General features: G+C 36.0%; 4 protein-coding genes across 12 annotated transcripts in view; 3 read left to right on the top strand and 1 right to left on the bottom strand.

The window, feature by feature from the left end:
- Positions 1-5,669, top strand: part of LOC111458484 — a 22,119-nt gene extending 16,450 nt beyond the window's left edge. For 3 of the 4 annotated variants that reach the window (XM_023101185.1, XM_023101188.1, XM_023101187.1), the window contains 7 exons: positions 521-796; positions 1,880-2,503; positions 2,642-3,144; positions 3,233-3,293; positions 3,387-3,455; positions 4,376-4,985; positions 5,171-5,669. In XM_023101185.1, coding sequence (XP_022956953.1) covers positions 521-796; positions 1,880-2,503; positions 2,642-3,144; positions 3,233-3,293; positions 3,387-3,455; positions 4,376-4,462 — 1,620 coding nt within the window. In that variant the 3' untranslated portion in view covers positions 4,463-4,985; positions 5,171-5,669. The remainder of the gene's footprint in view (positions 1-520; positions 797-1,879; positions 2,504-2,641; positions 3,145-3,232; positions 3,294-3,386; positions 3,456-4,375; positions 4,986-5,170) is intronic. The other variant, XM_023101186.1, reaches the window with a different exon arrangement.
- A 925-nt stretch (positions 5,670-6,594) lies between these two features.
- LOC111458819 (ras-related protein RABE1c-like) lies at positions 6,595-11,119 on the top strand. The gene is made up of 9 exons (XM_023101641.1): positions 6,595-6,734; positions 6,838-6,947; positions 7,707-7,779; positions 8,098-8,198; positions 8,793-8,858; positions 9,781-9,878; positions 10,088-10,150; positions 10,247-10,339; positions 10,453-11,119. Exons 2-9 carry the CDS (start codon positions 6,875-6,877, stop codon positions 10,534-10,536), a joined length of 651 nt encoding a protein of 216 aa, XP_022957409.1. The 5' UTR covers positions 6,595-6,734; positions 6,838-6,874; the 3' UTR covers positions 10,537-11,119.
- A 754-nt stretch (positions 11,120-11,873) lies between these two features.
- Positions 11,874-16,597, bottom strand: LOC111458309 (protein INVOLVED IN DE NOVO 2-like). Of its 3 annotated transcripts, XM_023100871.1 has the most exons (8): positions 16,427-16,597; positions 14,809-15,746; positions 14,499-14,680; positions 13,743-13,832; positions 13,363-13,650; positions 13,016-13,243; positions 12,558-12,802; positions 11,910-12,352 (listed from the first exon to the last, which is right to left on the bottom strand). In XM_023100871.1, the coding sequence occupies exons 2-7, from the start codon at positions 15,725-15,727 to the stop codon at positions 12,578-12,580; spliced, it is 1,932 nt and encodes a 643-aa protein (XP_022956639.1). In that variant the 5' UTR covers positions 15,728-15,746; positions 16,427-16,597; the 3' UTR covers positions 11,910-12,352; positions 12,558-12,577. The 3 variants fall into 3 exon arrangements, with proteins under 3 accessions (XP_022956641.1, XP_022956640.1, XP_022956639.1); XM_023100873.1 differs by lacking the exon at positions 16,427-16,597 and having other exon boundaries at positions 11,874-12,252; positions 14,809-15,727; XM_023100872.1 differs by lacking the exon at positions 16,427-16,597 and having other exon boundaries at positions 11,876-12,349; positions 14,809-15,727.
- A 729-nt stretch (positions 16,598-17,326) lies between these two features.
- The window catches only part of LOC111458307 (AP3-complex subunit beta-A-like), a 7,959-nt gene continuing 4,243 nt past the window's right edge, over positions 17,327-21,042 (top strand). Inside the window, exons 1-6 of one of the 4 annotated variants that reach the window (XM_023100867.1) lie at positions 17,327-17,768; positions 17,922-17,998; positions 18,233-18,482; positions 18,699-19,325; positions 19,965-20,138; positions 20,839-20,965. In XM_023100867.1, the coding sequence (XP_022956635.1) occupies positions 17,553-17,768; positions 17,922-17,998; positions 18,233-18,482; positions 18,699-19,325; positions 19,965-20,138; positions 20,839-20,965 (1,471 nt within the window). In that variant the 5' untranslated portion in view covers positions 17,327-17,552. Of the gene's footprint in view, positions 17,769-17,921; positions 18,004-18,110; positions 18,581-18,698; positions 19,326-19,964; positions 20,139-20,838; positions 20,966-21,042 lie in introns of those variants that run through there. The other 3 variants (XM_023100868.1, XM_023100869.1, XM_023100870.1) reach the window with 3 other exon arrangements.

Genomic DNA, 21,042 nt, shown 5'->3' with positions numbered 1-21,042 from the left:
TTTTTTTTTTTTTTTTTTTTTTTTTTTTTTTTTTTTTTTTTTTTTTTTAAGTAATAGTGTTATGATTATGATTATGATTATGATTATGATGATTATTATTATTATTATTATTATTATTTTATTTTAGTTAATATAATTTTAAACATTGCCATGTCAACATGGAGTTAACTGTTAATTGAGGGACCAAAATCAAGCATTTTTCAAATATTGGGGACTTGATTGTTCAGTTTCGGAATCTAGGGACCAATTTGACACAAATCTCAAAGTTCAGGACCAAAGTGTAATTACCAATACCTAAGTGATATTCTCCGTGTCAAATCCTTAATTTGCCAGTTGTAACTTTATGGTAAGTTGAATTGTTTGGCTTACATGTTGGTGGTCTAGTTTATTTAGAATTTTCTCAAAATTAAAAGTGACGTTTATTCCTTTCTTTGTCCGAGGAGAATTGATGATAACTGATAGAAAAATGATTTAAAACTATATCTAACTTTTCTAATATTTTAGTACTTTTCTAATGCAGTATTCTCTAGCAAACTCAAGAGAAGAACGGAGAAATCTCTTTCTGGTGCTTTTTGATTATGTTTTGCATCAAATAAATGAATCTTGCATCGCAACAGGAGTTATGGAATTTGGTGATGATGAGATACAACCCCTTGCAGCCCTATTCACTCTCGCCAATGCACCTGAGGCTTTTTACATCTCAGTTAAGCTTGGAGTGGAAGGTGTTGGGGAGATCTTGAAAGCGTCTATCTCATCAGCATTGTGTAGATATCCTAATAGTGAACGACTAAATACGGTATGGGCTCATCTAAATTTGCCAATGTAGGGTGTCAACTTGCTTGGTCTAAAAAACAGTTTCTAATGAGATGTAGTAGTAAAATTTTCTGGAATCATAGTGGCAGCTTGGCATGCTTATCCTTGGGAACTTCTAGTGCCCCTCAAGTATCTCTTTCTACCCACAATTCTTTTAAATAGTTTTTACTAGATGAAAATATTATATTAAATGTTTATTCCAACCCTTTCATCCACTTCTTTTTACTTCTTTCTCCATCTGACAATCTCCATCACCCATTTATCGACATCAGCTCCCTCTCTTATTTCTCTTTCCTTATCTCTCTGAAAGCAAGGAACCTTGTGCACTTTCTTAGTTGAGGAAGAAGGGAAGTCCAATAGGGGAAAAAGGGGAAGAGTTGGAAGATGGTGACCTGTTAGTTTGATATCTTGTAGTGTAAAGTGTCTAGATCTCATTTAATTTGAGATGAGATGGATGAGGGAGGGACATTTTAGAAATGTCCCATCCTTATCTTAAATTAATTTTGTTAAAAATTATGAACAATAATGATGGGACAATAAGGAATAAGGAAACCAAAGCAAATATTTATTAATCTTGTTTAGTAGTAACCATTTAGAAGGGCATATCTCATATGCAACATGGATGATTAAGCTAGAAACCTACTTAAGCATTTTTTTTATTATGTTAGGCCTCCTACTGTGAATATGTACTCTAGTATCGGTAAAATGGAAAGCAAGGTACTGAGAGTCAGTGGTGCACGTTCCTTGTAATGTCAGAGGGGACAAAGGGAAGGTATTGGTTATTTCGGAAGGAGTACCCTCTTGGGAGAGTTCTCAGCCCTCTCAAATTGACTCGAGATCTTGTAGGGTGATCTTCACCCCTTACTCTTTTACTAAAAGAAAAAATTATACTATCCAGTACCTATGAGATCACTCTGTCATATTGTTGTTAACTGGAAGCCTTATTGCAAATTTCCTGGCTTTAAGGTGTTCAAACTATTCTTGTAAGGCTGAGATCAAATGTATTTTTCTCTTAATTTTATCTAGAACTTGATACCAACATTTGATTGTTCATCTTCTTTTGCAGCTCTTGGAGAACGTAATGGAAAATTTTAATACAATAATCAAATCATTTACGCATTTGGACAATGAGTTCTCTTATATGATACAGATAACCAAATCTCTCAAACTTTTTGAAAGTATTCAAGGTTCTGGATTAAGAAATGGTGTTAGCATGAAATCCAAACTATCATGGGCCACTCTGCATTCTCTTCTTCATTCAGAGAGAATTGCTTATCGTCAAAATGGTCACGTTTGGCTGGGGGATCTTCTATTTGAAGAAATAACTGGTGAAAGGGATGAGAGTATGTGGACAAATGTGAAAAGATTACAGCAGAGAATTGCATACGCTGGTGTAAATGATTATTCAGCTGCTTCAGACGTACCCCTTTCCATCTGGCTAATGTGTGGACTTTTAAATTCGAAACACAACATCATTAGATGGGGCTTTTTATTTGTAGTAGAAAGACTTCTTATGCGATGCAAATTTTTGTTGAATGAGAATGAAATGCGAAATTCTGGCAGCAATAATCTTGACCAGGCATCCAAAGATAGCCGTCTGGAGATAGCTAATGCAGTGATAGACATTATGTGCAGTTCTCTTTTCTTGGTCTTTCAGATCAACGAAACAGATCGCATCAATATTTTAAAGGTACTTAAGTGTCATCTACATATGCTCTTTGTTCTACCTATTTGTTAAATCACCAATGAACCCCAAAGCTAATGGGTTACATTATATTTTAGACGTACTTAAATATCATCTACATATGCTCTGTGTTTTCCTGAACAGATGTGTGACATACTTTTCTCTCAATTATGCCTGAGAGTACCACAAGCTTCTGAACTACCAATTGGAGATGATATGCCCCACGGCAGAGTTTTAGATTACTCAGGTGCAAGTAAAACGATAGGGGCTATTGAATTTGAAGCTAAACTGGATGGTAATTACTTTGGAGAGCTAAAGGAGGAGAAAAGTAGATATAGTAAAACTTATAACAATCCTCTTGGTCATGATACAGCCTCCATGGCAGCATTACTGCTTCAAGGACAGACTATTGTCCCCATGCAGTTGATTTCACATGTTCCTGCTGCTCTGTTCTACTGGCCGTTGATTCAACTTGCTGGGGCAGCAACAGACAACATTGCTTTGGGTGTTGCTGTTGGAAGCCAAGCAAGAGGGAACCACCCAGGTGCCGCCTCTGACATACGGGCAGCGCTGCTCTTACTTCTTATTGCTAAGTGCAGTTCTGATTCATTGGCTTTCCAAGAAGTGGATGGGGAACAATTTTTCAGGTGGTTACTCATAGTTCCCTTTCTCCTTTCCTGAATTTTCCTTCTATGTGTGGATACGTTAAAGTGTTGCTTTGTTGGGATTTTACAGAGAGCTTCTAGATGATACAGATTCAAGGGTGGCCTATTACTCTTCAGCGTTTCTTTTGAAGGCAAGAAAATTCCTTTCCACCATGAAATATATTTTTATGAAATTTCAATTTTATTTTTCCTTTCGTTTATGAATAAAAATTTTTGGTTTTCAGCGTATGATGACAGAGAAACCTGAAAAGTACCAATACATGCTTCAGAATCTTGTAATCAAAGCTCAGCAGGTGATGTTATCACATTTGTTGTCAAGTACATATTCTGATTTGATTAATGTATCTGCAGAACTTTTTAAATTTATTTGTATTAGGCATTCACATTATCTCTACTAGTGTTACCGTGCACCAACAAAGTTTATTTTTATTTTTTTGTTTCCTTTTGGGTAAAAAACTGAACTTTCATTGGAAAAGAATGAAAGGCTTACAAATAGTCCAAAAACAAGGACCTCGACATAAAAACAAAGCGCAAGAGGGAGCCCAAAAGGAATAAACAAAGTTTAGTTTGATTTACCAAATGAGTGAGGGGAAAAAGAAAAGAAAGAAGTCAGGGTGTTACACTAGAAATGCCCTATAGTTAGCCCTTTTTTAATGGAAAGCAAAAACATTCAAATAATTGTTGTATTTTGAAAAGTTAGGGTTCATAGACATTTTAAGTCAGCTTTCCTCGCACTGGACGTCACCTGGAGGCTGTGGGGCCTTTGTAAAAGCAGATTCTATGATTTGACTGCTCGCTTCTTGTCTCTTTTCCATGTGCAGTCTTTATTTTTAAGGATAAGCAATACTTGTATTGAATTAGAAAGAGCTCATAAGAAAAAGGGGAGGGAAAGAAGAACTTAAATTTGTATGTAATAATTATTTTATGAATTTAATTCAACTCTATTATTAATTAGTTTATAACAAATATAGCTTGATTTTAGATAATAAATTAATGGAAATCTACATCTCATGTTATAAAATTTATTCCCATATACTTTACATGTTTGTCTTACTCTTTGGTTTTACATCCCAATTCACGCATGTCAAAAACAGACCTTCAAGTCTCTCGCGGTATTGCTAGAATTAATTTAGCCAAGATGTTCTCTTCGTTTGATAATTGAGCTGAAAGTGCTAACATGCTTGCTTGCTTGCTTTCTGCTCACACCATGCAGAGCAATAATGAGAAGCTGTTGGAAAATCCATACCTTCAGATGCGTGGTATACTTAAACTGGCAAACGATATGGGTATCGAATTGTGATTTACTCTGATTTTCTGGAAGCATTCTGTTTTTGACATGAATGCATCACATTCGGCCGTGTGCAGAAAAAGTTTTGATACACATGGTGTTCGTTCACTCACTTTATATTCCATCTTTGGAGCATATGAAGAAATGCGCCCGACTAAGTGTACATGACAGAGCTTGTCTACTCATATGGCAACTTAATTTAGATCACTCTAGGAGAATGACTATCCATTGAGAAAGGCAATAGTGATACAACGGGATGATCTTGTTTATTCATAGTTATATCCTGCCACTGTACAGTTGGTTCTTAGCTAAGCACGCACGAAGATGGTGAGCTGATTTGATGACTGGCCCTGCAGATTAGCTATTGTAGAGATCCCTCCTTGGCTATGTCTATTAACTTTTCTTTTCAACGTACGTCAAGGAGATAGTGACTAAGGCATTCGGGAAAGCCTATTGGATTACCCCCATCGATTGATTTGTCTGCCTGTTCTGCCACAAATCATTGGAAATGGAAATTTTTTGATACTTTCATCAGGTACTTCCCTATTATCTTCTCAAACTTTAAGTATAATCTCCATGCTTGACTTATTTTCTTTCCATTTCCCAGATGAATACGCTGTTCTTTTTGTGTTGCAACTTGGAATATTCTTTGAGAAACCTATAAGGCTATAACTTATTTTCAATAGTTGCACTGACACGTCTTCTTTGTCGTGGAAACAGCTGTATGTTGTTTATCATAATTTCAGGCGACTTGCAAGTGAAACTTAAGAAGATTCATTTCATTTGTACAGAAACCACATTACCTCCAAGCCTTCTTCTGTTTTTGTCATTCCTGAAGGCAGTCTTTTAACCATGTTTTTTTTATCTTCTTTGCTTGTGCAAGTCTGTAAAGTCAGCTTAACTGATGGAGAAAAATATCATCAAAATAATGTATCTTATTTTTTCAGAGCATTGCAGGTGTCCGATATTTTTAGGACATTTAACTGCCTGCCTGCCTTGTATGGGTTTTTTCTGGAAGCGTTCATTGTGTAATCATTATTATTTTATCTTCTTGTGCTCATTTCCCCCACAGCCACAGAGCATTTGGCAGTCTGAAGTGTCCATTTTGCTCTGTTTTTACTGTATTCATACCTGAAACTGTAGTGTTTTGCTTCTGAAAATTGTAAATTTGGGCGGTATCATATCAATCATATTAGTTAAAATTGCTCCGTTCGAGTACCATGTGTTTTTGTTTCTTGAATTTGGTGAACAATTCAGATGCTTTCTTCATGAAAGATAAATGAAAACTGACTCTTTTTTACAAGTTTCTTTCTTTGTTAGTCTTCATTGTAAACAAAAGTCTTTCTTCCTTGACTCGCCCCTCATTTAAAGGTATTTGTCTCTCTAAAATGAAGTATTTGCCTTCTAACAGCGCTTCTTACAATTAAGGTTTAGGTATAGGCCATTGGCATGGTTGATCGATCATAACATTTTAAACATAAAATTGAAATCATTAGATCATTGTATTTAATAGTCGTTTTTTTTATACTACGACATTTGTAGAAGTATTTTTAGGTGTCATGGGAACCGATTAAACTTATGCACTTACTCTCTTGAGAAAATTTAATCAAACATTATTTTAATCTAAACGGTTATTTTCTTTAAAAAAAATGTATTTTTTGAAAAACTTCTTCACAAGCCATTGAAACGTACCCACAAATATAATTTATGGTGTTGGGGCATATTTTTCTTGGAATTCTATTACTTATATTTTAATAAACTAACAAATAAAAAATAATGAAAAAACTAAAGTCAAATTATTGAAAAATTAGGACATATGCAAAAGAAATACAAAATCTTTAAAAATTATTTTAAACCTTAAAGAAAAAAAATTCATTACTTGAATTTATTATTTATTGTTATTATTATTATTTTGGAGTGATAAAAAGATACAAATTGCAAAGATTTTATGAACCTATGGGTAAATTTATTATTTAATTTTAAGAGATGGAAGTGCTCATTTTTCGGTTATTTATTATTATTTTTTTTTGGCACTTAATTAATGTAAATGGAAATAAATAATTTAGAAAAAAAAAAAGTAGGATCGAGTGTAGCCGAGTGTAGGATTGGAAACACTGAGCACATTTCCTAGAAGGAAAAAGCGCTTTTCGTATACACGCGTCTCGGCGCAGTCGTTCGGTCCCAATCGGCCAATCTCCGCGCGAAATCAGAGTATCTGTTTTCATTTCTCTCTCTCTCTCTCTCCACGCTCGATGTCGCCGACGACTTGCTAAGCTTCGTTAAGGTAATATCTCCTCTTCTCTCTCTGTGTTTGATCTTTTGACGGAGGTATCGGTTCGATTTCATTGAGTCGTTGTTTGTGTCCGCCCTCTTTTTCTGGGTCGCAGGAGGGAATAAAATTTCGTTGAAAGATACTGGAAACCGATGGCTGCACCACCGGCAAGGGCTCGTGCTGATTACGATTACCTCATTAAGCTTTTGCTTATTGGCGATAGCGGTATGTTCCCAAATCCTTGGTTTTGTTGCGAGTTTTAAGTTATTGTGTTTGCTTTTTTTATGTTTGGGTACGAAGCAAATGATGGAAATGGGAGGTGCTCTTAGAGATCTGATGAATGGGTCATGTGTAGTGTGGTGTGGGATTTGTTTTCATCAATGTGATTTCGGGTTTTCTCGTTTTGGTGGGAGTGAATTCGTTGCATGTTTTCGTTATGTGTTTGGGCCTTTTGATTTGAAATGGTTGATTCTTGTTGATCTCTCCCTCTATTTGGGAACCTCTTTGGGGTCAAGTATGGCATTCTCGACATATTATTGTTTACATTTCATTCTCTGGTGGAATACGCCGTAGTTCTGTGTGCAACAACGACGTATACCTGGTAAAAGTGGCCGTGATCTTCTGACGCCCAACATGGAGAACGTGACCTTTTTCTGTTCGAGAATATTAATTTATGCTTAAATGTCTGTTGGAATCGAGGTGAAATTTCCTGTTAATTGACTGATGTTTTTGTTTGTGGTTCCGCATGTGCTTAGTATGATGCATTGTAGGTGTAACGTTTGGCCTCTCTGCCACTGACTAATTTAAGTGCTTTAATTGTTAGAGCTAGTTGGCCTCTAGCAAAAGGAAAGTTCATTTTTCATTAAAGAATAGTAAGTTTATTTATGGGAATCTCATGAAAATTTTGTGATAGACTTGTGAGCCTATCAATTTCGCATACCAATAGTGTTCACGTTAGCTTTTTCGGTTTCAATTGTTTTGCAGGTGTGGGAAAGAGTTGTCTGCTTCTGCGTTTTTCTGATGGTTCTTTTACAACCAGTTTTATCACCACAATTGGGTTTGTAGCCTGGGTACCCTTGAAGTTTGCATGTTGAAATGTTTTAGTACTGTTTCAATTCAAAAAAAATAATAAAAAATTCCAAAGGCTTCGTAATGGTCATAGACTCGTAGTTGGGACTATTAACTGAAATGAGGTAGTAGGTACTAAAGTGGTTTGAAACAATCATTTTATCAAATAGCTGGTTTTACATTTTTTATGTACTGGTAATGTTGTGTATGATATTAATTGATCTGCATAAAAAATTCTATATGTTTTCTAAGTACGAGTAGCTTGGAAGCATCTCTTTAATATCAGCTAATATGCATCTCATGGCAGTATTGATTTTAAGATAAGAACCATTGAGCTTGATGGGAAGAGAATCAAATTGCAAATCTGGGATACAGCTGGTCAGGAGCGTTTCCGGACTATCACAACAGGCATGTATCTGATATCTAATATTGTTTCTCCCAGATATTATTTAGGATAGATGCTTCCTCTAGTAAATTTTTGTACTATTTGAATGTAGATTGGAAATCAGGGATAATGCTGATCTTTAATGTATCTGGGTTGGCCCTCCAAAATTCTGTGACCATTCAACCTCGTCTGTTTTAGCCCATTGGAAAATGTTTTGGAATAAAGCTTGAAAGTGAAGGCTTGAGATTTCAAAAAACAGTTTAAGTTTATGAGCTTATTTTATTATTTAATTTGACATCGAACATTTCAATTCTTTTGATTTAGGAATGAAAAGAATTAGTTCTGAAGTATCAATGTCTGATTTGAGACCAAGTGCTTCTAGTTCTTTTATTTTTATTTGTAGGAAACGGTAGAAATATGGAATAAGTTTATTTCATGAAATTGCCTCTAATTCCTGTCATGTGGCATGGAGAGAGAAGTGGTAATGAAGTAACTCCCTTCGTCAATTCCCTAAAACCCATTCTTATTCCAGTGATAGTGAAGTGAAAACTTTATTGTGTCTGTACTATGATGATTATAGTTTGAATGTTGGTGTAATTTTGTTTTTCACACTGTAGCTTACTATCGAGGAGCCATGGGAATTTTGCTGGTCTACGATGTCACTGACGAGTCATCTTTTAACAGTGAGTTATTTTATTGCCTCTTTTGGATGCATTGATTTGCGATTGCTACGCTTATCTTTTATATATAATATAAAATCTTTGACATTGATGGGCTCATGATTCATTCTGTCTACCATTTCATTCAAGATTTTTCTAACATGTGAAATTAGTTTATGTAACCATAAATTTTCATCAAGGTGGGTAAGTTCTACTCTTGTAGAGCTCTAGTTAGGGGTATAAGTGGGTTGGATTTTTTTGCCTCGATGTCAAATTAACCTATAGTTTTAAAAAATGACTCTTTGAACTGAAATGGATTAAAATTGGGCTTAACCGACCACAACTGACCATCTATAATAACCGAACAAACCAACTGACCTTGTTTGTGTATCAAACTGAGCTGATTGAAACATATTGTTATACCTCAAGCCAAGTAAGAGTGTTTGGCTTACCTACTTGAGTGATTTTGGATGACTAAAAGCATTTTTCTTAAATTTGTATAGTTTGGTAACAAATAAAAACATTTAAAAAAAATCTGATTGCTTTAAAACATTTAAAAAGAATTACCTTAACATTCCAAAAAGGTTATAGTAATTGACTAAGGATCAATTTTTCAAATTACTTTTAGCTATTTAGTATTCGTACAGTCACCTTTTGGATGCAGTGACCAAACACACTTTTGATTTTATGTACTCTTAGGAAAATGTAACTAAACATATAAGTATTCTAATTAAAATCACTTTTATTAAAAGTGTTATATTTTTCTAAAAAAATGTTTAAACTAAAAAGTATGAGTCAAGCTCACCCTCCAACTCATGTTGGTGGGATATCTTGGGGGTATTTTTGGATTTTTGGGTTCAAATGGCTCCCCCTAACTTCGGTTTCTAATCGCTTCTACAATTTTCTTATTTCTTTCTGTTATGAAGTTTATTCTTTTCTTATTCAGACATTAGGAATTGGATTCGCAACATTGAACAGCATGCATCTGATAATGTGAACAAGATACTGGTAGGAAACAAAGCTGATATGGATGAAAGTAAAAGGGTAAGCATTTTGTATTGCTAGATTGCTCCCAACCTGTCTTTCTTATTGCTTGGCACCAAAGAATTACAGGTCCAAGAACTTAAAATGCAACTCCATTTTAAAGTTCATACTTGGCCTTCTAATGTAACAAAGTAGGAGTTAGTTTCAATATTTCGCAATTGATGTTTCCTTTGTTTACTCTGTATCTTTCTTTTTTAATCTTGTCACAGGCTGTGCCTACTTCTAAAGGTCAAGCTCTTGCTGATGAATATGGAATCAAATTCTTTGAAACGGTAAGTTAGAAATGCTTCAAGACCACGTAAAGTTAGAATATTTGTAGTAAATATTTATTTGTGCTTCTTTGTTCTTGCATTTAACATATTCTGCAGAGTGCAAAGACAAACCTGAATGTCGAGGAGGTTTTCTTTTCAATTGCTAGGGACATTAAGCAAAGGCTTGCAGACACTGATTCGAAGGCAGAGGTATGTACTTTGTTTTCAATCCTGGATTGCTTTGAATTTTCTTAAGGATTGTATGAAGAAATTGTTGTCACCAAGTAAAACCTTGATGTGAATGAGATCCGTTTGTAATCCAGCCTCAAACAATCAAAATAAACAAGCCAGACGCAGCAGACGGGGGTGGTCAAGCGGCCCAAAAGTCATCTTGCTGCGGCACGTAAAATGGTACAAGAAGATCAAATCAATTGAAAGAGCGAAAAAAAACGCTCTTGGTCGCGGTGGTGTGCCTTCTGGGAACGAAATCAAAGCCTGATGAGATTGTGGTGGGCTTGTTCCTCTATCCCGGTCGTGGCTTCTGTGAATCATCATCAGTTTGTGTTGAATGTTTCTGTTTTGTTCCTCTATTTTGGCAAAAGACAGTCTGATTTTCCCTTTTCTTCTTTCTTTTATATATTTGAGGTTGGGATTTAGGACTCTTCAATTATTTTCTCACATGTGTTGATGTAGATAGATTATCAGGATTATTAAAGCATGTTCTTCCATGAGGAGCAAGAAAGAATGGTCTCTGACTCTCTGCATCGGTTGCTTTGTAATTGGGATTATAAGACCTTAACACCCAACTCTAATTAGAATGGTTGAATGTTAACTCTTGCAGCCATGGTGAAGCTCTGCAATTAATTTAGCTTGCTATGGCTTTTGTCGGACCATTCTACTTTCAGGGCGTGCTTGGTGCTGTTTAGTATTAGAGTCATTTTGTTGGTACATCATGAGATGGGCAAAGTAAATGAAAGATTAATTTTGTTTGTGTTCGGTATTGCAATAGAGAAAGCTAATCGGAAAGCTGACGCCAATGCTTTTTTCTTTGTTTAGTTTTTCATTCTTGAAATTACTTCTTGCAGTTTTGTTCTTTTTTCTTACATCAGGTTCTTCTAGTTTCTTGTTTCTATTTTTAATAACTACGATCTTCATTGTATTCACATTTTTAATAACTACGATGTATTCACTGGCGTCGCTCTATCTATCACCATCTTTTTATTGTTCTTGCTTGTATTTTAGCTAAGATCAAACATTCAAAACCATCATGTCTGATCGACACTGAAAGCAAGAGGGAATACAAGAATCTATTTATTTTCATTTAGGTCCTATTTTCGAGAACTGGGTTTGTGTTCGTAGAGGTTTAAATTGATGTGTGAAAATCCTTCCATGGGTAATTGAAACATAAACTTAATCAACCGTGTAAATTAATATATGAATGGAGTTTTCCTTCTGTTTATCACATATAATGTTATGGATACTTCAACAGTTGCAAGAACTCGATGGTTAAAAAGAAACAGAGACCAAAAAAGTTTAAAGAACTAAATTACAAAGACTAGAATATATTTTGACCTTCCTTTTCTTTATAGTCCCTCCAAGAAAAAGCATCACCAGAGTAGAAACCAAATGGGTCTGAAACCACACATGACAAAGTATGAAACCTTATTTTGGTCTGAACAACCATTAACATGAAGAAGTCTGGCTTTAATCACACACAGTTGTAATTGCAGAAGAAATGTAAAGAAAAAGAACCAAATCATCCCAATAATTTAAACTGGAGTTCAACAACAATGGCTATCCAAGCTATTCATAAAATTGCTCAGAAGCTCTTACATTATTGAAACATGAATAAGATAGAAATTATCACTCAGTCTCTAGACTCGACATTACATGTAGGTTACAAATCGCCCCTCGGATTGAAGACGACAAACTATAATACGTTTTCAGAGCAAATTAAATAGTAAGATCAGTAAATGATAATAGATAAACAAGTCTGCATTATCAATACTGGATACAGAACACATACAGTGACATGACTTACTGGCTCATAGTCCTCCATCTCCTGGTTATGTCTTCTAGTTGCAAGGAAGAGAACTTCATCTCCACGCCCATGTTTTGATTTTCTGTAAAGAAATATCAGATGACTCCATACGAGCATGCTGAACGAAAAAACGTGTTGCGTTTTATTTCAAGGCAATGTTGTTGGTTCAATCATTATGGCTGCTGCAGCAGTTCAATAAATCTAATGTTATTTACAGAATGATGCAAACCAGGAGCCAAGCAAATTACTTTCAGAAAACCAATGTAGGAGTAGCAATTGCTTGAAAAGGATTCAGACTGACACAACAAGTTCTAATCTGCATTTTTGTTCTTATTTCCAGTCAAAAAAATCCAGTAAATTTTATCAACCACAAAATTGAATACCAACCTTCAGGGTGTTTCCCTTTTCTAGTTGTTTTTATTCAGCTTGTCCAGTAAGAATTTTACTCCCTCTCGCAACGTTGCTTTCCTTTCCTCTTGGTAGTTCCACAGCTCCGATATTATATACCGTCCACTGGGATTGTATTCGTTTATCTCCATTAAAGCCGACGCCACAGCCTTGTATACTTCCTCGCCATAATCCTTTTTCAGACCTTCCAGTTTCTCATCTTCATCATTCAAAATTTCAATTTCCTAAGACAGCATAATGACAAATGGTTAAACATAAACATCAAAAGGGCCTCTGCAGGTAAAAGGAGAATCTACGTAGCTCGAGAACGCCCACAAAGAAAAGAATGAAGAAAGCTAGCATATTCGGTGATTTTCTTCTACACAGCATATTGAATCATACATGAGTATTGAATCGTCCAAGTGAACCAAAAATGAAAATACAAATTCAAGAATAACCTTATCTTTTCCTTCGGCGGTATCTTTTCCTTCGACCTTAATTACTTTGAAAGGATGCCAATCTGGGTCCTTGAGATATTCTGCCCACAATGAGCACAGCTCTGAAGCTCTCTCATCTGCTTCCTCCTCGTTATATATCTTCTTCATTGCTTCATGGAATGGTTTTGTATCTAATTCACCCATTCTCTTAACACGCAAGTGAGAACGACCAGGCAAATCTTTGAAAGCCTACGAAATGAGAGAATTAAACTGTATTAGGAGTTCGAATTTTTAAATTTACAAACAGGAAAAACAGAAGTACCCATTTAGCAACATGAACAAAAAATTAGTTGACAAAATATTCTTACATTAATTATCTCTTTACGAGCTTCTTGGAGCTCGTCATTACTCTTGCGCTGCTTTACTATCAATGTTTGGTTAAGTTCATCGAGTTCTTCAAGTTCTCCTTCCTTTTCACTCAAATCTTTTAGAATTGACTCTGCCTTTTGGAGGACTTCCACATCCTCATCATCTTCCATGTGCTTCATAACATTCAATGTCCCACGAAGACGCTCAATTTCCAACTCTAGTGCTTGTTTGGCATCCAGTTGTTTTTCCAGTCGGATTATTCTATTGTGGAGGTCCTCTTTTTGTTTCTGAATCATTAGAAATAAATGTGAATCCCTGTTATGATCTAATTTTGACAAGGAAATATTCTGATGATTGATAGAGCACACCCGCCACAAACCTTTTGATCATCTGCCAGCTTCATAAAATCTTCATCAGCCTTCTGCTGCTCTAATTCAGCCAATTGAAGAGAACTATTTCTCACCTCATACTGAAAATAAAAAGAACATGAGTTTAATGGTCAAGAATCTCTCCATGCCCACAAGAAAAAAAAAAAACACGCGCATGCACACAATAAAAGCATGATACCAAATCACACGCTCACTAAGTCATAGACTGCAGCGTTCATATGTATCCCATGGATGTCGGTTCAGACATTACAGAAAGCAACAAATCAGAAAATCCTAATCAATAAGTAATATAAATCCGTTTCGGAACAAGACGGAAACCACCATGTTTGTCACACTAGCAAGTTGATATGTCAAAGGAAAACTGCACAATTCTGTGGCTTCTTTGTGTGTGTAGATGTGCAGGGATGGATCTATTGGGAGAGTTGAAGAAGTCAAACATAAATTCAATAAGTTATAAAATAAATTTAATTAACAAATTAATAAATTGAGGAATGCAATGAAGTCTCCTAACATCTGTCTGACATTCAGATTAGACTAACATCTTGTCATAACTACCAGCAAAGATTGGTGAAAGATGACACCCAGTTTTCCCTTCACCTCTGCAAATCATGAACCCAAGAACAGTCGTCGAGAGAATCAACCACTAGAGAATGTACCTTCTCTTTTTGTAATTGGTTAACTATTTAATGCATAAATTATTTCCTGTGAACTTTTCTTTTTTTTTTTTTTTTTTCCTAAATGTGTACCTTTTCAATTTCTTCAGCCAGATACTTGCTCTCATTTTCGTTTTGGGCTTCACGCTTTTCCAGTTCTCTTCCTCTTGACTCGAACTCTTTTTTCTGAGAATCCAGTTGCAACTTTAGTTTTTCATGATCATTGAAGATCTTCTTAAGGTGATCTCTGGCACCCAGTTGGATTTTTTTGATCTCTGCAGATGTGACAAACATTACATGAGTTCAATGATGCAACTTGGAATCTCCATGAAAGAAAAAGCAATATGTAAGAACATGGAATGAATGTCCTGCTTTGAAAATTTTAAAGATTTATATAAGAAACCTTCGTTATAGGCTTGAAGTAATGTCTCTCTCTCCCCCATTAAATTGTTAAGGGTGGTGGCAGTTTCACTACATCTTTTCTCCATCTCTTTCAAGTGTTTGTTCTTGAGCTCAATGATACTTGTAAGATTGGACACGAGCCTATCTTGCTTCCGTGCTTCCTCCTGAATAATTTCAGATATGGTTTTAAGGTCTCCAATCTTACGTAAATGTTCCCCAATTATATTATTTGCGTTGTAATCATCAGCACGAGCAACCCAAGCATAAAGTCCTAGTTTCTCAGTACCTTTAGCCAGCCAATCCTTTTTCCCATGATGATCTGCCTCGTAAGCCCTCTCGAACGAAATAGCATTATGCAAACCAGGCCAATCTTTATTAAATTCCACAATAGCATAACCTGAGTGGCCCCGATAATTCCATAATGGAATAACCCTTGTGGGATTAAATCCTCTTTCTTTCAACTCATCTCTAAACTTTGATCCACTTCCTCCCACATATCGTCCATCGTCTGTACGCCTAGTCGGAATGTTTACCACAATTCCTCTCCAAGGCCACACAAACTTTTCATCATGATTGCAATCCATAACAGGATCATTGTTGCTAGCAGGTTTTGATGGACCAACAGCATCAGCTAGATCTTTTTCCAAATATTTCAATAGAGCTAAATGATTAGCTTTCTCTTTGGCATTCCGTTTATTGGAAGAACTTTTGCCTACACCAGAAGCATGCTGCAGGAGATCCTTGTATAAGAAATCCCTCTTTCTCTTTCTCGTACAATAGGGGCAAGTAAATGTCTCGTGCGAGAGTTTCACGATGTGATTTCCATTTTTCAGTTCTTCATATGACCTGCTTTCCCTCTCTTCCAATTCAGATTCACTGATATCAGTGTCCACATCAGAATCATCTGTGGAACTTCCCATCCAACTTGATGAACAGCACCTAGAGAAAAAATCTCTCTAGTTAAATTCATATTTATATATAATTTTGTCTGTGACATTTGAATCTAATGGAATCAAAGACAGTAGATAACACAATGGATGCTTCATAGATTATTAGGATAACATTGTCCAGTAGAGACAGACAGACACAAAGACAATTTTAACTGGTGACTCCCATCGTCCAATCAAACATTGAGGTTTAACCATGTTATGCTTATCATAAAGTAAGGAAATTTTCTCTACAGAGCTTTTGGGACAACCACAAACCCCTAACCCATGAAAGACATCCTAACCCCTAGGTCATGTGTAAAATAAAAAAAATAAAGAAAGAAAGAGATCTAGAAAATGTTAGCTAAATCACACTTCCACGTGAAAGGAGGAAAAGAAACTCCATTAATGGCAGCTAAACCTGGACAGTAAAACCAGATCAGTAAACAAGAACAAGAAGGATGATCCAAACCAAATGTCGAACATAGGAATATGCAAGAATCTCAAATACCCAGCTCAAAAGAGCAATACATCGCAATTTTATTCATAGAACAGAAGCAAATCCATGCATGAAACGGACAAGGAAATTATGAACTCACTAATCCACCCCAATTCAAATAGAAGCATACCCAAAATCCAGAAAAGTGAAAAGAGAACAAAATCTTCACAAAGCAAAAACAGAACATAGATCACCTGACGACAATCGGAGAATCGAGAGGCGTCTGGCGCAGAAAAACAAACGAGTGGTGGTTCTCTGAGCTGGGAGAGAAAAGGGGAATTGAATTCGCGAATTGAGAGCGAATCCAAGAACTGGGGTTGGAGTGAGGACCGAGTTTGGACAGTAGAAAAAGCTGAGACACGGGGAAATGCGACAAAGTCGAACTGGGGCCTGCGCGGGGTCCGCGATTTGGTACGCTAAGGCTAAGAGCAAAAGATGATGAATATCGTACGCGCGCATGTGAGCGCGTTTAGGGAATCGTCAGAGGCTCACACACACTCCAAAAGCGTCAATCTCCATGGCTGAATCCTGTTAGCTTTGACCAACAAAATTTTGCTTATTGACTTCTGAGCGTTCTGACGTGGCAACATTTTATTGGATTTATGCCTGCGCCTACGAATATCGCGAAATTACTTTTGAGGGTTGCCCGCAATTTAATAACTACAATAATTGTCCTTATCTTAGGGTTAATTATTATTATTATTCTTATTATTTTATTTATATATTTAATCATACATATCTCTCAAAATAAATTTTGTTAGTTAAACACGTTTATTTTAAAAATAAAATTTTGATATTTTCAACTTTGCATCATTATACTAAAAAAAATACTGAAATAATTTATTGCGTCAAATTTCACTCTTTTTTAATTTTGTTTGAAAACTGTTAAATTTTTAATTAATCCCAAATTTATTATTATATATTTTAATTACTTACTTAATTTAGATTTGAATTTTAAAATTCACATATTTATAATAATTAGATTGAAACTTTTAAAATAATTATATACAAAAAAAAAAAAAAAAATTGGAAGTTAACCAAATATGAATAAAATAATATTAATGATTTTTTATTTGAAACAAAAAACAGAAAAAACAGGATCAGCTGCCCTCCGTCGTAGCTCTCCATTCGGCAAGCCGCTCAGTCTCTTCAATAAACACATCGCAATGGCGCGGCAATAGAACTCGTTCTTCAATTCATCTCAACCCACCGGAATTTACTGCCATCACCGGCCAAAATCTCAATCTAGATTCTTGATCTTGAACCAGTTTCCGTTTCTCTTCGAAACTTCCTAATTCAGAAGCTGGAATCGAGTCTAGAATGTTCACTCAATTTGGATCAACCTCCGACACGCTGAGCAAGGCTTCCACCATGGTGTCTCGGATCGGCACAGACGCCCACCTCTACGACGATCCTGTGGACGTGAACATCGGTCCCTTGCTCGACAGCAGGTTTGACTCCGAAAAATGCGAGGCACTCAAGCGCTTACTTGCTCTCATTGCTCAGGGTTGTGACGTTTCCAACTTCTTCCCTCAGGTGACGTTTAATGAAGCACAAGTTTTTTTTTTCTCCTTGTAATTATTTGTTGTACTCACGCTCTATTGCTTGAAATTCGGCGTCATTTAATTCGTTGAGCTTTGGAGGTCTCAGTGGTTACATGTTCTGATTTTAATTTGAATGGAACTTCAGGTTGTTAAGAATGTTGCATCGCAGACGTTGGAGGTGAAGAAGCTTGTATACTTGTACCTGTTGCATTATGCTGAAAAGTACGGTATATTTCGCCTTTTAGTTTCTGGTCATAAATATCTTTCCTTGCTCTTTCATCTAGAGTAATGGTTGTGTTGTGGTTGATCGTGGCTTTAAATTTCGTAATCTTAGCGTCGTGACATGGGCTATGTTCGATCATCATGAGCTGCTCCTGAGTTATGGTTTGTTGTCCATTGGTGAATGTTTGAGGTGTGACAATGTATGTTACATTTATGGTATGTTTTGCACTTTAGGCGTCCAAAGGAAGCATTGCTGTCTATCAATTGTTTCCAGAAGGATTTGGTGGATACGAATCCTCTTGTGAGGGCGTGGGCACTGCGGACCATGGCAGGAATTCGTCTGCATGACATTGCACCTCTCGCTCTTGTGGCAGTGAGGAAATGTGCCAGGGACCCATCAGTGTATGTCAGAAAATGTGCAGCCAATGCTCTTCCAAAGCTTCATGATTTGCGCCTGGAAGAAAATGCCACGGCTATTAAAGAGGTTTGCTTGATTCATGGCTTGACGAGTAAATTTGTCGTTACTAGACCATGGATGTTTATTGGAAGGTCAAAGAGAGGGGGAAATGTGTATTACGTTTAGTCTGTTGGCTGATTCTTTGCTTGCTCAACCCTTATATTCAGTGTTCCTACTCCATAGAAGCTCATTATGTTTTCTGAGTGCTACCGCACTCTTAATTAAGTTTGCAATATTTTGCAGATTATTCTGATACTGTTGGGCGATTCCTCCCCTGGTGTCATCGGTGCTGCCGCCGCTGCATTTGCTTCTATCTGTCCAAATGATCTGACTTTGATTGGAAGAAATTATCGAAGGTTATGTGAGGTCTTACCTGATGTTGAGGAATGGGGTCAAATAATCTTAATCGGAGTTATTTTACGCTATGTCGTAGCAAGTATTGGGCTTGTTAGGGAATCTATTATGCATTCTCTGCAATCTGTAGGGAATTCTGGTTCAGAAAAGAATGGCTTTGCAAACAATTTTACATCAGCCAATGAAGAAAGTGAGATGAATGGATTTAATGATACGGCATTAACAAATATGATATCTAGATGTTATACTGAAGGACCAGATGAATATCTATCACGACTAAGTTATCCGAATGAAGTTTTCCCAAAATTGGATGATGGACATTTTGTGTCTAGTAATGAGAATGATGATATCAGGATCTTATTGGAGTGTACGTCACCTTTGTTATGGAGCAACAACAGTGCAGTGGTTCTTGCTGCTGCCAGCGTACACTGGATTATGGCTCCAAGGGAGAACATAAAAAGAATTGTTAAACCATTAGTGTTTCTACTCAGATCATGTGATGCTGCAAAATATGTGGTATTTTGCTTGTTCTTGATATTTTTAATCATATCGTATTTTTCAATTGGGAGGCCGCATATTGTAAATGGCTTCCTAACGTTATTAGGCTTATACTAATATATCCACTAGGAGCAACTTAGACAATCCTCCAATAAGCGAGATCATTTTCATCTCAATTGACCATGCGAAAGGGATTTGGAAAGATAGTAGGGAGTGTATTTGCTGAAAGCTTAAGTGATTGCTTTTGCATATTTTAGCCTGACACACACATTAAATTCTTTTTTTTAAAGTTCAACAAGGTGTGGAGATGAAAATTTGAACCTGTGATTTCTTAGTCGAGGATATAACCCTTAATAAATTGAGTGCTCATGTTGGCTATTCTCTTATTGAGGTTTCAAGCTCAAGTTCGTCCAAGATTATACAAGTTTTAAAATTTTCACTCTTGAAAACTAAGAGGTGAGCGGCTGTTAGTTGAGATTGTATGCTTCTTAGCCCATCATAAGAATTTTGAACTTCTTACATTTTAAAACTAAGAGTTGAAGTAATGCCCATATCTCTGCACACATGCATATATACCTACTTTTTGTTTAATTGCTATTTTATCATCCAGCGGTTTTCTCTTGTCAGATTGTAATAAATATCAATTGACCTCCACAGGTTCTCTGTAATATTCAAGTGTTTGCTAAGGCAATGCCTTCTCTCTTTGCTCCACACTATGAAGACTTCTTCATCTGCTCTTCGGATTCGTATCAAGTTAAAGCATTGAAGCTTGAGATACTATCATCCATTGCTACTGGTTCATTTATTTTACCAATCCTTGATGAGTTTCAGGTAATATTTATGCATTTCCTACCTTTTTTTACTCTCGATTTTATTTTGTGTTGTCATGTGGCGATTGTAAAATTAGTTTACTTCCTATACCTTCGTATGATATAAAGAAAAGAATACAGAGAACATATAAGAATCCACGTCATCAATACCTCTAAGAAACAAAAAGGTCTCCATTTTGTTTGCTTATAAGAAAATGAAATTTAAACCTCGTGAAAACACCACATAGAAGCTAGAAATAGAACAGGATGAAAATATCATCAGATATGAACGTAAATGTGGTTCCTCGGGCATCCCACAAGTATATCACTGTTCTCAGATCTATCTGGGGGAAATCCCTTGGTTAAGCCCTCTCTTTGGAAGGCACTTTGAGATGAAAAATACCCCAAAGAAAATGATTTTCTTATGGGAGCTCTTACTGGGAAGCTTAAATGCCGAAGATTAATGATAGAGATGCATGACCTCCATACATATTACATATGTTAAGTTTGGCAAGCAATAATTAGTTAGGGGTTAGCGAAGTAAATCGGAATATCTAGTTAGTTTGTACCTCTTGCATGGGTAATATTCATTTTTCATCTTCTCTGCTTCATTATCATTGAACCTAATGACTTTTTAGTTGATTATATCGAATGCTATTTTTTTTTGGTTGCATCAGACTTCAAGCCTTTGATGTTAGCAAACCTTTTCTTTTTGTTTCTAGGATTACATTAGAAACCCAAACAGAAGGTTTGCAGCTGATACGGTTGCTGCAATTGGCTTATGTGCAGGGCGGCTCCCAAAAATAGCCAAAATGTGTTTGGATAGGCTATTGTCTTTAGTTAAACAGGGTATGCGCTTCGTGTTTTTTTTTTTTTTTTTTTTTTTTTTTTTTTTTTTTTTTTTTTTTTTTTTTTTTTTTTTTTTT

The sequence above is a fragment of the Cucurbita moschata genome, unplaced genomic scaffold, assembly GCF_002738365.1.
Source record: "Cucurbita moschata cultivar Rifu unplaced genomic scaffold, Cmos_1.0 Cmo_Scf00021, whole genome shotgun sequence".
NCBI lineage: Eukaryota > Viridiplantae > Streptophyta > Magnoliopsida > Cucurbitales > Cucurbitaceae > Cucurbita > Cucurbita moschata.
This window is presented reverse-complemented; position numbering and strand designations above follow the sequence as displayed.